This window comes from Orcinus orca, chromosome X, assembly GCF_937001465.1.
Source record: "Orcinus orca chromosome X, mOrcOrc1.1, whole genome shotgun sequence".
NCBI lineage: Eukaryota > Metazoa > Chordata > Mammalia > Artiodactyla > Delphinidae > Orcinus > Orcinus orca.
Genome location: NC_064580.1, coordinates 2094246 through 2109551, shown reverse-complemented (window position 1 = coordinate 2109551; position 15306 = coordinate 2094246). Strand labels below are relative to the sequence as shown.

The window sequence follows — 15306 nt, the reverse complement described above, 5'->3', positions numbered from 1 at the left end:
TTGGTTTCAGGTGGACAGCAAAGTGATTCAGTTATATATATATGTGTGTGTGTGTGTGTGTGTGTGTGTGTGTATATATATATTCTTTTTCAGATTCTTTTCTATTATAGATTATTACAAGATATTGAGTACAGAGCCCTGTGTTGTACAGTAGGTCCTTGTTGTTTATCTATTTTATATATCTGCTAATCTCAAACTGCTAATTTATCCCTCCCACCCCCTTTTCCCTAATTCGAAAAGATACATGCAGCCGAGTAAGTAAAAATAAATTAATTCATTAAAAAAAAAAAAGATCTTAGGGAAAAACCTGAACAAACTTCTTGGCCCCCCCAATACAACTTATATATACACTATGGAAAACGTATACGTTATACAGATGATACAAATGTATTTATTATGAGTATCGTATTTTAAAATCCATATTCTCATGTAACGCTCCAGGGCTTTATTGTTGTACATGCCTTTTGACACGTGAAGAATTAATTTCCGCGTCAAGAGTAGACCAAGAGGCCGGCTTTATTTACGTTTAAGTCACCCTGCAGTTTTCCGAATAACGTTTACTGGGTGACCCACGTTCTTTGCCCTGTTAAAACGGCATACGCATTCTGGACTCCTGTGAAATGCATTTCTCAATCTCTTTCTTTCCTCTGCAATAGGAAACTATTTTTTTTAAATCCTGGCTTTATCACGAGAAAAGCTCGTTGCCACCTCATTCCCAGTCTTATTTTTCGGGATTTTTAGAGCCCCGCCACCACGCCTCGGAGGGGATGATGCTGTGAGGCTGGCCTGAATCCTCCATTAAGGAAGAATTCCAGCCACAAATGCCTTCCTCCAAGATCAGGGGGTGTGTTTCTACTTCTAGTCACATCCTCCTCACGTCCTTCACGAGTTTTCAACTTCCCTCTTCCTACCGATAAATACTGATGACCAACTACAGCAATCTGTTTCTCCGATAAGAATTAATGTTTTCTTACGTCCCTCCTGGAAGTTAAGATAAACTACAGAACCACAGTTTCTAGGCAAGCCCTAAGATAACTCTCATTCTGTATCTCCTGTGAAATCTTGTGTGTTCTGAGGTCTCTGTCCTTATGAAAAAAAAATTGGCGTACAACATTAGAAAAATCTTTGTAAAGATTCTCCTAATCCAGACACAGCCTTTTGGGACATTTCCCTCCCTTTCTGGGGCGGGGGAGGCATCGTCTTGTTATATAATGAAGATCAGAGTGTGTTACAAAACTTGGGTGGCTGCCTGTGATACTTACAATTTGGCCATAATGCTCCCATTCTGAAGAGTTTGAAAATCCCCTTACGTAAACAGACCAGTATACTTTCCCATATTTCTGGGTGTTGAAAGTATGTCTATTTATTTCTCTATAATAAAAACTGCCTTGAATCATTGGTGTCATTGTCAGATCATGTCACTAAAACAGAATATCACTGACTGGGCGGCTTAAACAGCAGAAATTTATGGTCTCCAGTCCTGGAGGCTGGAATCTGAGATCCAGGTGTCGGCAGGGCTGGTCCCTCCCGAGGCCTCTCTCCTGGGCGTGTAGACGGCCGTCTCCTCCCTGTGTCCTCACAGGGCCGTCCCTCTGTGTGTGTGTGTGTCCTGATCTCCTCTTCTTATAAGGACACCAGTCCTATGGAATCAGGACCCACCCTAGTGACCGCATTGTACCCTCATCCCCTCTTTAAAGACCCCATCTCCAAATCCAGCCACATTTTCTGAGGTCCTGGGGGTGGGGACTTCAACATCTGAATTTGTGTGAGATTGCGGAGCACGTTTCATCCCATAATCATGGCTAACTCTGATCATGAGGCTTTTGATATTCTCCAAAATTTAATTCTGAAAAGTACATTTCTAGACATAGAATGACTGCACCAAAACATATGATCATTTCGTAACATTACAACCAAAAGTGTATAAGAATTCCCTCATTAGCATGGAACATTTCACCTGTACCATGTCAGGTGGATTTAAAAACAAAAAGAAAAAAGCCGTCACGTTTGTTCTCAGTCCAGTTTCTTTGATTATTAGTTACTTTAAAGATTTTTTGTTTCCTCCCTGTGTGAATGACCCGTAGCTATGCCCTTTTTTGGGTTGTCTGTTAATGCCCATTGAACATATATCAGTTTGGCTCATGTACTTTTCTTAGGCACTTTGCATTCTTGTTGTAAATGTGTTTTTATTTTGTTTATAATTCCATAATGTTCTTACATTTTTAGGTTGTCAGATCTATTTATCTGTTTACCCCTGTGATTCCGTCTCTGTCAAGTTTAGGAGGTCCTCCTATGACCATCCAGGGATTGGAAAACTGACCCCACTCCACTATCATGTTCTAGTCTTGTTGTTTTATATTTTTTTTTGGCCATGCCACACGGCTTGGGGGATCTTAGTTCCCTGACCAGGGATTGAACCTGTGCCCCCTGCAGTGGAAGCGCAGACTCCTAACCACTGGACCACCAGGGAAGTCCCTAGTCTCATTGTGTTGTTTGTTTTCCCACTTCTTTATTTAAAATTTTTTATTTATTTAATTAAAAAAATTTAAATGTTTGTACAATTTTTAAAGGTTACTTTCCATTTGCAGTTATTATAAAATATTAGCTGTATTCCCTGTGTTGTACAATACAACCTTGAACCTGTCTTGTACTTTCCCCCTATCTTTAAACCTAGTCCTTCTGAAATGGATTTTAGTTGTCTTTCGTGGTAATGTCTTTGTGGTACTTTTTAATAGCATACAAGGTGAGAATCTAAAAATCTAAAGACGCTTTTAATCCAAAGTAGATAACAGCTGGTACTAGAATATTATTTATAATGTCTAGAGACATATACGACTTGATCTGGTATAATTTTTCTCATGTTCCTTTGTGGTACTTGGAATTCATGGAAAGCTCCAGACACTAGCACATGAGCTAAAAGGACAGCCTGACCCAAGTGACAAGGTCTGGTTTGTGGATTCTAGGATGCAGGTCACCGCGGCTCATGGGGGCCACCCCACTCATTCATTTTCACAACTTGAGATTTTAGGTAGGGAAAGGAGACTGCGTTAACGTATGATGGAACAGAATGATCGATGCCCTTGGTGAAATCTCTCTTAAGTCATCATATTTACTTCCTAATCATCTTTGCTTTCTAATCATCACTATGATTCCTTGGGTAAAATGTGACTTCTAAAGTTCAAGTTCAGAAGTCCAGTTACACAGCAGCCACAGGGGCACCGAACGTTAACTTCCCTTTCGGGTGAAGGATGCGTCTATCCACCATATGTATTCACGTTTCGGGAAGCATGACCCACCTGTGTTCCTCCAGCATCACAGCTTAGATTTTCCATGAATCTCTTCAGCATCTGACAAGTAAAAACTTTCCTGCAAATCTTCAGTGATGAATAAATGCACCATCTTCTAATTACAGGCTGGTCTATCCCAGGCAATGTGTCTATTCTCAACACGTTCCTCTACAGTTTCCTTTGAAATCTCTCAAGAAAAGCCTCCGAGTAAATAGACACGTATAAAAACATTATTCAGGCCTTCCCTGGTGGCGCAGTGGTTGAGAGTCCGCCTGCCGATGCAGGGGACACGGGTTCGTGCCCCGATCCGGGAAGATCCCACGTGCCGCGGAGCGGCTGGGCCGGTGAGGCAGGGCCGCTGAGCCTCGCGTCCGGAGCCTGTGCTCCGCAACGGGAGAGGCCACAACAGTGAGAGGCCCGTGTACCGCAAAAAACAACAGAAACAAAACAAAACCATTATTCATAGACGTTGGAGCTCCATACATGAATAAGAGCAGTGTGACAGTCAAATGTCTTTGTACTTCTTCGGATTTTTAAAGTTCAGTTTGTAGAGAGGGTGGCTTAGGGTTTTGTTTTATGTTAGTGATGGTGGATTGCTTCATTTTACCCAAATGTGCACATATTTAACCATCCAGGATTCTACCTTGGATGAGTTCATTGCTCTCAGCCCATTTGGAGTTCATGACCTCCGCAACCAGGGCAGTGTGTGTGACATCTCCGTGGTGAAAACTTCATTTCCATCAGCAGGAAGGCCATTGCTAGGTCAAAACTTATCCACGTATGTTGGGTCAAACACTTATTCAACAAGTGAAATTGAAGCTGTTGGAAAAGGGGGTCCGCTTTGCATAAAATATCTCTAGAGAGCCAGGCGCCAAAATACAGCCTTGGGGTGCGTGGGGACGCTTTGTGAGTGGTGGGGATTCAGCTGGGCTCCCACCGGGGCAGGCCTCTGATGACTGTGGGTGTACTGATCGTAATGATAAAATAAGTACCATCATCTGTGACTCATCGTGACAGCAGCGGTCCATCCGTGGAGGCAGAAGTGCCCAGGATTGTAATAGAACGTAGCCAACTAACTAGGTTATCGTGAATTTCTAGCGCATGAAACCAACGCAAACCCACCACAGGGCCGTCCGGACAAGGGAAAAAGAAGCAGCAGAGGGTTGCAAACCTACGAAAAGTGAGCGCTTATAAATACTTGAATCACTCCTTGCCAGGAAAACGTTCACTGGTGCCGAATGAAAGCACAAAACCCCCCTACGTGGCTATGCAGCAGCTCACCTGAGAAACAGGAACAAAATCACTGAGCATGAGACATGACCTAGGCTATTCCTAGTAAAACACGGCTTCATCTGAATGACAGTAAAGTCTGACCACGCAAATCGGAAACCGTATTCCTGTAACTGGACGCTTCTCTGAATCAGAATATATAATGAAATATATTAGAATGTATATTCCAGAATATATTAGAATGTAGTAATGTCACATAAATAATACCTAATATTATATATAAATTGTAGCGTCTGAAGGCAGCTGAAAACTTCTTTTGGAATATATATATTAGGACATATAATAAAACATGAGGATATATATCTCAGAATAGATTAGAATATGTGGGGTATAAATAGTATCTAATATTATATACATTAAAAACTGTAAAGTCTGTGAGGGCAGCTGAAAACCTCTTGGAATATATATATTAGAACATATAATAAAACATATTAGAATATATATTCAGAATAGAATATATGTGATATAATAATATCTAATATATATAAAGTCTGTGAGGGCAGCTGAACACTTCTTTTGGAATATATGTATTAGAACATAATCAAATAGAATATATACTGTAAAACATGTATCACAGAATAGATTAGAATATAATATGTGATATTTAATATCTGTTATACACATATAAATTGTTAAGTCTGTGAAGGCTGGTAAACACTTTAGAATATATATCAGAACACATTGGAATGTAATATATATATATATAATAATATAGAGAGATTGTAAACTTTGTGAAGGCAACTGTACGCTTTTTATTTTAACTCAGTATACACACGCACACATATCTACCTATCTACTTATAGACATACACATTTACAAATACATGCAATTCCAAAAGAAGTGTCCAGCTGCCCTCACGGACCACCCTTTTTCTCTCTCCCTCATTCAACACCGCCTACACCTGTTTCGGCGTTGACTTTAGAGCTCATTCTGCGTACGGGGAGCGTTTAGTCCGCTGGGTTAGAGTTCGGTATTTCCCTGCCCCATCACCACCGAATGCTCATCCCAAAGGCGGTACAAATGCCCCTGTAATGCCTCGCTTGCACGGCTTTTTTTTTCTTTTTTGCCTTTCAAGAAATATGCTGTGGTTTCTGAAGAATTTTTATGAGCCTTCCAGATGAAAGCGGCTTTGTTCATCAAGGTGTTGTGAAACCCGCCGGGATATTTATAGGAACAGGTAGGTATGCGGTCAAACTCCGGGCGGGCGAGGAAGGGTCAGATCCACTCCGCCATCCAGAGTTTAACTCTGCAAGCGTCTCTGTTACTTTTTCCTCCCCGGCTGCCATTAGAAGGGCAAGGCGTGCCTTTCACTGGGCGTGAAACCCTAGCCTTGACCATCGACCTTAATTAGCCAGCCCGGCCGCAGTCACAAGGTCGCGTCCGCGGGGAACGAGCGCGCGCTCCGCGTGGAGTCGCGCCCTTGCCCGGCGTGGACCGTCCCGGTCGCCCCTCCGCGGGGCACGGCCTGGTGGCCTGAGCGCGGGGGACCAGTCCTTGTCTAAGCAGCCGCTGGGGCGCACGCGGCCCGCTCCTGGAGCGCATTTTTCGCATTCCAGCTCAAGATCTGGCAACCAGCAGAGAGCAGGCGTCTCGCCCGGGGAAAAAGCCACCCACAGTGTGCAGAGGAGGGCAGGGGCGCGGCTGGCAGCCGGGGGCCAGAGCACCACACCCAGAGCAGGTTCTGATTTCCTGTCACCCCCTCCCAGTTGGCCAAGCGAGGCAGGCCCGGCCTGGTCCCCCGTAAAACGCCCCCTTTCTGTAGTTCTGGCCTCTGCGACAGACCGTCCCCACGCCAACTAGAAGACTCAGGGGCAGGACCCTCCCTTTCAAGGGCGGAATCGCTGGAATCCCGCCAAACAATAGGGCAGGCTCGGTGCCTCTCGCTGCTCAAACTGTGGTCCGCGGACCTGCGGCCCGGATAGCCCTGGGGGCTGCTCTGAAAGACCGATTCCAGGCGTTTCTTGCCCGGCCCGCTGTGGTCCAAGGAGCACTTTAACCAGATCCCCGGAAAAACAGTGGCCGCATCCGTCTAGTTACATTTGCATTTCAGATACAGCCCCGACATTTTGGGGGTATAACTATAACCAAAGATGGCCTGGGACACACTTCCCATTAGGAAAAACCTAACGCTATCGTTGTGTAGTTGTCTGTGACCGTACTGCGTTTCTTTTCCGAAATCGTCCCTGGTGTGTTTACACCAGCTGCCCGTCAAGTTGCATGCGCCGCATTTGGTAGTTGTCTGATTGTTACCTGCCTCTTAGTATTTTAAGAAATGGTTCTTTTGAAATAATTAAAGATTTATCGGAAGCTGTCAAGAAACGCTCCGGGAGCGCGGCTCCGCGCCTCCCCCATGGTGCGTATCTTACATGACTGCAGTCCAACAAGCCAGCGCTGGGAGCGGCCTTGGTCCCGATGGTTATTCGCCAGACGTGGCGGCCGCCCGCCGGGACTCGCGGGCACCGCGCGGTCGGCGGAGCGCGCCCCATCCGCATCCAACTCCAGCTTTATTTTTTAACTTTACTTTTCTTTAAGCCACGCCCTCCCGCTCCCCAGCCGGTCCCGCCTTCCCCCAGCCTTCCGGGCTGGGGCGCAGGGGGCGCGGGGACAGGCCTGCGCGTCTCCCGGGGGAGCTCGGCCGAGACCCCATCCTTGGGGCGCCCCGGGGCGCGGAGGCCGCGCGAGCAACCTCGCCGCCCGCGCCCGCGCCCGCCCCAGAACGGCGGGAGAGGCTCCTGGCGCCCGGACCCTGAGGTCCCAGGGCTGGGGCGCGGAGGGGGCGGGGCGCGGCGGCGCGGGCCACACCCCCAGCCGGGCGGGCTGAGTCCGGGCCGGCGCCCGGGCGGGCGGAGGGAGCGCGCGGCCCCGCCCAGGCCGCTTCCGCCCGGCCCCCCAGCAGCGCGCACGCAGCGCCCGCGCGGCGGCGGCGGGCGCGGGACGAGAGGAATGAACAGGCGGCCGCGCGGCCGCGGCCAGGACCCCGCCTCGCGCCCGCCCGCCCGGGCCGCGTCCCCCGCCCAGGCCACGCCGCGCCCGCCCTCAGAGGCCGCTGGCTACTCCCACCGGCTGCCGCCGCCGCTCCTGCCCTGAGCGCCGCCCCGCGCCCAGCCATTGTCCCCGCCGCGCCGCCTGCTGCGCCCGGCCGCCGACCGGGAGGCGGGGGCCGCGCATGGGTGGGCGCCGCTGATGCCGCCGCCGCCGCCGCGCCGCCCTCCGAGGCTGCGTCCCGGGAAGCCCGGCCCCCCGCGCCCCCCGGCCCGGCCCGGCGCCCCGGACCTGAGCGCGCCCCCATGGAGGCGCCCGGGCTGGCCAAGGCGGCCGCGGCGGACGCCGACGCCCGAGAGAGCTCGGGGGAGACCCCCGACGGCGCGCCCGCGCACTTCCCCGGCCCTGGGGCGCCCTCGCCGGAGCCGCCCGCCTACCGCCCGCAGGACTTCGACACGCTGGCCACCGTGGGTGAGTGCGACGCGCGGGGACCCGGCCCGCTGGGGCGCTCGGCGCCGCCCGGGAAGCCGGCGTCAGACAAAAGGCTTGTGTGCGGTCGCCCGGCCGCCGCCCGGGGAGGGCCCTGCCTGGTCCCGCCTGCTCGGGATCTCCGCGCGGGGCTCCCCGTGCGCCCTGGGTCCGCCGAACGCCCCGAGACTTGGAGGGCTTCCTTCCGGCCCCCGAGAGCCTCCCCACCTGCGGGCGCTCTGCCCCGCACCTCCGAAGTCTCCTGTTTTAGACCTTCCCTCCCGCCCCCCAGCAACCTCCCCGGTGTCTGGGCCCCCCCGACGTCACAGAACTTGCTGGGGTCACGTCACATTGAGGGCGGCGGCGGCCGCGGAGACCCTTGCAGACCTCACCTTGGCCAGGCTCCCCCTCTCCCCCGCGTCAGGATGCTCCCGCCTGGACTTGAGAGCGTATCTGGAACTGGGAGGTCAGGTGTCCCGTGGCGTTTTAGGGGCGCGGGGCGGCGTTGGGGGTGAATTACGCATTTCCTTATCCTGCCGTATTTTCCGTCTGTGTATCCGGAACTGGGCATTTTTTTTATCCGGCACTGATTTCCTTTTTGTCGTCCTCCTTTGAACCTGACCACTCCTAGGCAGCTGGAAACGTGAAGTCTCCAGTCCCATGAGTGCCTGGATCCCAAAACGTGTTGGTGTATGGAGCCCGCCCTGAGTGGGTCAGAATATCCCGACTCCGCGAGGGCGCTGCCTTCAGGCTTTGGGCTCAAGCCAGCCTGTGGCTTCTTAGCAACCCTTTGTTGCTAAGGGAGTTGTCCCAACCTGTCAGGAAAGAATCAGTGGGGAAGGGGGCACATACCGTAAATGACCCTGGAGCAGGGGTACCCAGGTACTTCTTCGGGCCCTTCCCCACCCTCTCTTGGAAGGGAGGAAGCATTGGCCTCAAGGGCATGGCTTGGGGTTTCATATGACCAAGGGGCACAGCCAGAGTGGCATTAAAACCACTCAGAGTGGCCTTGAAACCTTCCCTTTTCCGTCAGTAGCCTTTTGCCCGTATGTAGTTGGCTGTGAGGAAGGGGTGCCCAGGAAGCCTCGTTTGGGACGGAGGGGACAGGAGGCACCCTCCCTCTCTCCTGTTTCTCTCCTCCTCTCCCTCCAAGCCTTCTTGTCCATCTCCTCCTTCATCTTCTTTCTCTCTCTCTGTCCATCTCTCCCTCCCTTTCCTGTTTTTCTCTCTCTCTGTGTGTCTCTCTGTCTCATCTTCTCCATCTTCTCTCTCTCTCCCTTTCTTTTTCTCTGTCTCTCCCTCCCTCCCTCCCTCCCTCTGGGGCGCTCTGCAGGGCTGCTTTAAAAGCTGGCTGTGTTTTGCAGGGTAGGAGACGAGGATAGAAACCTAGACCAGTGCAGTCACACCGGTAGGTGGAAACACAATTCAACAATGGAAAGTTGGTGGAGGACCCGGCGGCCCTTGGCACACAGCGCTGGCAACTGGATCTGTTTTGGGCACTTAAGCAAGTCTATTGTGAAAGGTGCCAGGGCATCAGGCGGGGCGTGGGCTGGTGGGTGGGCTGCGGACGTGGCGTAGCCCGGTGTCTGCAGCTGCCTGGGGGCCCTTTGGGCGCTGCCTAGTGGGCATAGGGTGCCCAGTGAGTCATCTTGTCCTTAAAAATAGAAAGTCACTGGCTCTGGGGACCGAGCAGGGCCGGGTGGGGGGGAAATGAGCTCTCCAGTTGTCTTTCCCTTTCTTAATGAAGAAGATACTTGCTCTTCAAGGATAACTTCCTGTGGGTTCCAAGGGTGTGAAGGGAGAGCCAGGTCACACGTGTTCAGGATGTTGGACCAGCAGGGGCCTGGGACCCAGGGTGTGTGTGTGTGTGTGTGGCTTTGCAGTTTTGGTGGCTTTTTAAAATCACCTTTTGCCAGAACATTCTTTAATATTCCAGATTTATCTGCGCATGGTTAATCTAAGAAAGTAAGAATAAGCTTTCAAAAAATCCCAAACCCATCAGAGGTGTTAGAGTTTCCAGTAACGTTAGACCATGAGGTGTCATGGACAAAAGTGAGGGGCTATGTTGGGCTCTTTACCCACAGTTAGAACGCAGTTGGGGCCAGCATGGTGCCTCTTCATCCTAAGCTTCGGGCCCAGGAAACTTAAGTTCCCTTTTGACTGCCCCGGACCCATCCCTAACTGTCCCCCATCGCAAACAGGCACCCCCAGTGGCTCTGAATCGTCTGAAGCCATCTGTATGCATTTCTCCAGCTGAGCAAGGCTGTCTTCCACAACTTGAAACGAACCCACACACAAAACAGAAGACAAAAAAAACATCCTGACAAACCTCTCAGCCTTTCTTAACATAACCACAATCCCCACGCCCTTGGAACCTTCCAGAATGAGTCAGGGTGGAAGGACCGGGCCGGCTGGGCTTGTCCTCCACCCTGAAGTTCTGGCCTCACACAGTTGTGCATTTTCACCTGGTCTGATCTCCACTCCGGTGTGTGAGCTCTTCTTTGTCTCACCAACAGGTGTTTTTTTTCATCCTTTTCTTTTGCCTGTGAGCTGGGCCCCGGGGGAGGCGCCTGTGGGACAGAATTGCTGACTCACAATCCCCCAAGGACGGTTGTGACGATCAGCGCAGGTGGAACGCAGCAGGTGGGCACAGATGTGCTTCTCCATGATTTAGCAAAACCGGCAGTGGCTGTTCAGATGGCAGGACCCCCCAGGAGGGTTGGCACCAGGATACCGAGACCCAGCTGGAAGCCGACGGCCCAGTTCACGGGGCGGCCATGACACCTTGGAGATAGAATAAGGAGGAAAGTCAGTGACCAGTAAGGTCTCAGATGCTCTTATTCTGTGCTCCTGAATAAACTGTCTATGGGAAGTTGTCCGTGTTCTAGTTGATTAGCCCTCCACAGATTCAGACAGCTTGGAAGAAAGCTTAGCTTATGTTGGTGAAAAATCTCACGGGCATTTTGGTGTTGTTGTTGTTGGGGGTAGGAGTTTATTAGTTTATTCATTTATTTTTGCTGTGTTGGGTCTTCGTTTCTGTGCGAGGGCTTTCTCTAGTTGTGGCAAGCGGGGGCCGCTCTTCATCGCGGTGCGCGGGCCTCTCACTATCGCGGCCTCTCTTATTGCGGAGCACAGGCTCCAGACGCGCAGGCTCAGTAGTTGTGGCTCACGGGCCTAGTTGCTCCGCGGCATGTGGGATCCTCCCAGACCAGGGCTCGAACCTGTGTCCCCTGCATTAGCAGGCAGATTCTCAACCACTGCGCCACCAGAGAAGCCCCAACATGGGCATTTTTTAAAGAGCGTGCGTGGAAGGGACCTTGGGTCCTGTCTTGGCCAAACTGATTTCATAGATTGAAAAACAGGCCCAGTTACAGAAGGAATGGTGTGCAGCCCCCGGTCCACATTCCTGGTCCAGGTAACCAAGCTTGATTTCTCGCTATGAGCACGAACAATGGTGCTATTAAAGATAAATGTTTTGAAATAATGATAGGTGCACGGGGGATTCCAAAACCTGCACCTAGTCCCATGCACCCTTCATGAAGTTTTCCCCCGTGATGTCTTCTGTAGGTGTCACACAATATCAAAACCAGGACGCACGCCGTCGTGGGGTCCATCCTGCTAAGAGACCACAGACCTTCATCAGTGCTCCCACCTTTCATGGGAACTCCTTTGAGCTTGTGAGGAGCGGGCATGCGTTTGGTTTTGTGCAGTTTTATCCTGTACATCCGTCTGGGCAGCCACCAGCCCCGAGATCGAGGCACAAAGCTCATTCCCTGACCACAGAAACGCGCTCACGCCTGACACTTGTATTTTTTTACTATCACGTCACACTGTCAGAAAGTTGTATTTTCTTTAGACTGAGGAGACCTTCCGTAGTGAGTAATTAAACCTGCACTGTTGTCTCTTACTTTCATTTTCCTCCCTGCTGATAAGATTGTCTCATGCACCCTCGGTTCCCCAGAACCGGCCCTAATTTTTCTCCCTCCCACCTGGACTCCCAAAGCATCTCCGGGAGCAGCACGCCCTGGAGGCGGGTGGAATCCGCACTGGGGAGATTTGCCACCGCATGTGAATGGCTTCTCCCGGGGCGATGTTGACAGAAGCCTTTAGGAGGGAATGTTGCTTACTGTGTAGCGATACCCAGAAAATTGTGTTCACCTTTTAATCTGATTTACCGTGAGTGCGCGTGAATGGTAGTTTCAACTTAAGAGCATCAGAGGAACTTCGAAAGTTAGGTAAAATACGAGAAAAGAATATTTCTTTTTATAAAATTACGGAAAATACTAGAAAAGAATATTTCGTCTTACAGAAGTCCTGCAGGCTGTTCCTCCTCATTTAAAAAAGACTTTTACTTGTTTTTTGGCCACTGCCGGTGGCATGTGGGACGTCAGTTCCCTGACCAGGGATGGAACCCTGGCCGCCTGCAGTGGAAGCGCGGAGTCTTAACCACTGGACCACCGGGGAAGCCCCTGTTCGTTCTCATTTTTAAAAAATTGTAGTGAAATTCACATAACACAAAAGGAACCATTTCAAAGGGAACCGTGCCGTGGCGCTTTACACGTTCACGAAGTCGCAGGACCCTCATCTCTGTGAGGTTCCAGAACATTTTCGTCTGCTGCCCCCGCAGGGCGACCCCAAATCTGTGAGCAGTCACCCCCTATTTCCTCCGGCTGCTGGGAACCCCCATCTGCTCTCTGTCTCCGTGGATCGGTCTGTTTCGTGTCGTCTTCATCTTACACACTCTGCTTTCTTACTTTGCATCTCCAAGGGGACGGCGGGGGTGGGACTTTGGGAAGAGAAGCTTAGGAGATACACAGCCAATAGTTCCCTGCTCAGGAGGAGAAAAGGAAAATGCGCCAGAGGATAGAAAGTGTGGGATGGGGGGGGCGGTCGGGTGAAGACCAGCCAGGAGGAGAAACGTGCAGGCAGTGAGAGAGGCAGGGGTGAGCAAACGAGTCATAGACACGTGCACACAGAACCTGCTGACCTGGGTCGGATCGAGTCCCCGTCTCCCCCGAAATTCAGGTCCTCTCAGAACCTGGGAACCGGGACCTTGTTTGGAAACAGGGTCTCTGCAGATGTGATGCAGTGAAGGGTCTGAGATGAGGTCCTCCTGGATGAGGGTGGCCCTACATCCAGTGGCAGGGTCCTTCTAAGAGACAGAAGAGGAGAGACCCAGACACAGAGGAGAAGCCCCGGGAAGACAGAGGCAGAGACGGGAGGGATGCGGCCACAAGCCCAGGGACGCCTGGAGCCCCCAGAAGCTGGAAGGGGCGGGAAGGACCCTCCCCTGGAGCCTCTGGAGGGGGCGTGGCCCTGGGACACCTTGACCTCAGACATCTGGTCCCCAGGACTGGGGGGGACGGATGCCTCTGGCTTTAAGCTCACAGTTTGTGGGAGCCCCAGGAAACTAATTCACCTGCCAGAGAGGACTGCAGAGTTGATTTCTGTGTGGCCTTACGGCTTGGTCCATAAGGCAGTTTCCTCACATCCTTGGAGGTGGAGGACACCAGGTTACATGTGTTTTCCGAGGGCGTCCTCATCCCACGCAGCATGTGGGTATGGCTAAAGCAGAGTTCACTGTTTGGCAGAGGTCATCCCCCGAGCTGGATGGGGCAGAGTTAGTTCCCATGTGGCCAGGCCAAGCTTCGCCATCTTGAATCCATCCCGACCTTGTTGTCTTGATTGGCCCAGCTGCCATGACAGAAGACCGTCCCCTGGGTGTCTTACCGCAATGCAGATGGATTTCTCCCAGCTCTGGAGGCCGCAAGTTCGAGATCAGGGTGCCAGCGTGGTTGGGTTTTGGTGAGAGTTTCTCTCCTGGGTCGCACTGGCTGTCTTCTTGCTGTGTGCTCAGATGGTGGAGAGTGGAAAGCTCTTATAAGGACGCTAATCCCATCCTGGGAACCCCACTCTCATGACCTCATCTCGTCCTAATTACTTCGCATAGACCCACCTCCGGATACCGTCACATTGGTGGGGAGGGGATAGGGCTTCAGCGTGGGAATTTGGGGGGGCACAGGCATCCAGTCCATAACACTGGGTTGACTCCTCCTTACATGTCGCCCTGGCTTCTTTCTCCTGAGCTTCTGCCTTTGGGGTGCAGGTGGCTGTCCGAGCAACAGCCTCACCTTGCCACATCCTGGATTCCTTACAGGAGGACACCTCTCTCCCTGGATCTGGGGACGACCCTCCTTGTCCCGACCTGGCTCATGCATGGGGACGAGGACATGACGCCATGATGCTGGTCTCAGACCTGCTTCCGGGATGGGTCTCTCCACAGTTGGGGACCACCAAGGAGGCCTTGTCTGTCACTGCAAGAAAAGGGCAGAAGCACCCCGTGACACAGACACACGCTTCCCCTTTCCGGGGTCACTTGAAGCTTGTGAGCACGATGTTCTTCTTGAGAAACACGTGTTCAGGATTCTCAGTGCCTCCTTCAGTCTCAGGAGCAACTGTTGGGGCTTTCCTGGTATTTTCCCCCAAGTTTGTTTATTTTCAAACACCCACATGTCACCACCTTCACACCATTTAAAACGTTTCCCCTTTTCCTCTTTTTTTCGAAGACTACAAATGTTCTTTCTTGCTGGGAAGAACAGTAAAGAACTGAGAAAGGAAGGTTCTTTAGAGAACCTGACTGAGAAAAGAATCGGGGGTAAATCCAAGCTTTGGGGGTTACATGATTGGAAAGCTGTACCACCCCTTGGAGACACTGAGGGGGTTAGGGATGGAGCAGTGTTGGGGGGAAAAGCCCAGGAGTACCGTTCGGGACGTGGTTAGTTCGATCTGCCTGGGAGGCGTCTTTGTCGTTATCTCCATCGTCTCCGTCCCCTTCCGCCACCTGCTGCCACATCCTGCCACCCTCCACCAGCATCACCTGCATCACTTCTGACCCTCGGGGAACTTTCGTTTAATGGAAACTCACAGAAGGTTGTTGTAACGTGAACAATTCAGTGGCACAGTGCTGTGCAACCACCGCCTCTGTCTGGTTCTAAAACATTTTCGTCATCCCCCAAAGGACACTCTCTACCCGTTAGGCAGTCACTCCCCGGCCCCTGGCGAACGCTAACCCACGTCTCTATGGCTTTGCGTGTGCTGGACGTTTCGCGTCAGTGGAATCCTACACTGTCTGGCCTTTCGTGTCCGGCTTCTCACCGAGCTTCACATTCTTGAATTTTATCCTGGTAGCCTGTGTGAGGACCTCATTCCTTTCTATGGCTGAGTCATGTTTCATTGTGCTGGATGGACCCCATTTTGTTTCTCCTGTTGCATGCATTTG

At 51.6% G+C, this 15306-nt stretch overlaps 1 protein-coding gene across 5 annotated transcripts in view; it reads left to right on the top strand.

Annotated features, from left to right (window-relative positions):
* Positions 1–5627: 5627 nt before the first annotated feature.
* The window catches only part of PRKX (protein kinase cAMP-dependent X-linked catalytic subunit), a 141733-nt gene continuing 132054 nt past the window's right edge, over positions 5628–15306 (top strand). For 3 of the 5 annotated variants that reach the window (XM_049704899.1, XM_033420246.2, XM_033420245.2), the window contains exon 1: positions 7723–8030. In XM_049704899.1, the coding sequence (XP_049560856.1) occupies positions 7865–8030 (166 nt within the window). In that variant the 5' untranslated portion in view covers positions 7723–7864. Of the gene's footprint in view, positions 5755–7483; positions 8031–15306 lie in introns of those variants that run through there. The other 2 variants (XM_033420247.2, XM_004265431.4) reach the window with 2 other exon arrangements.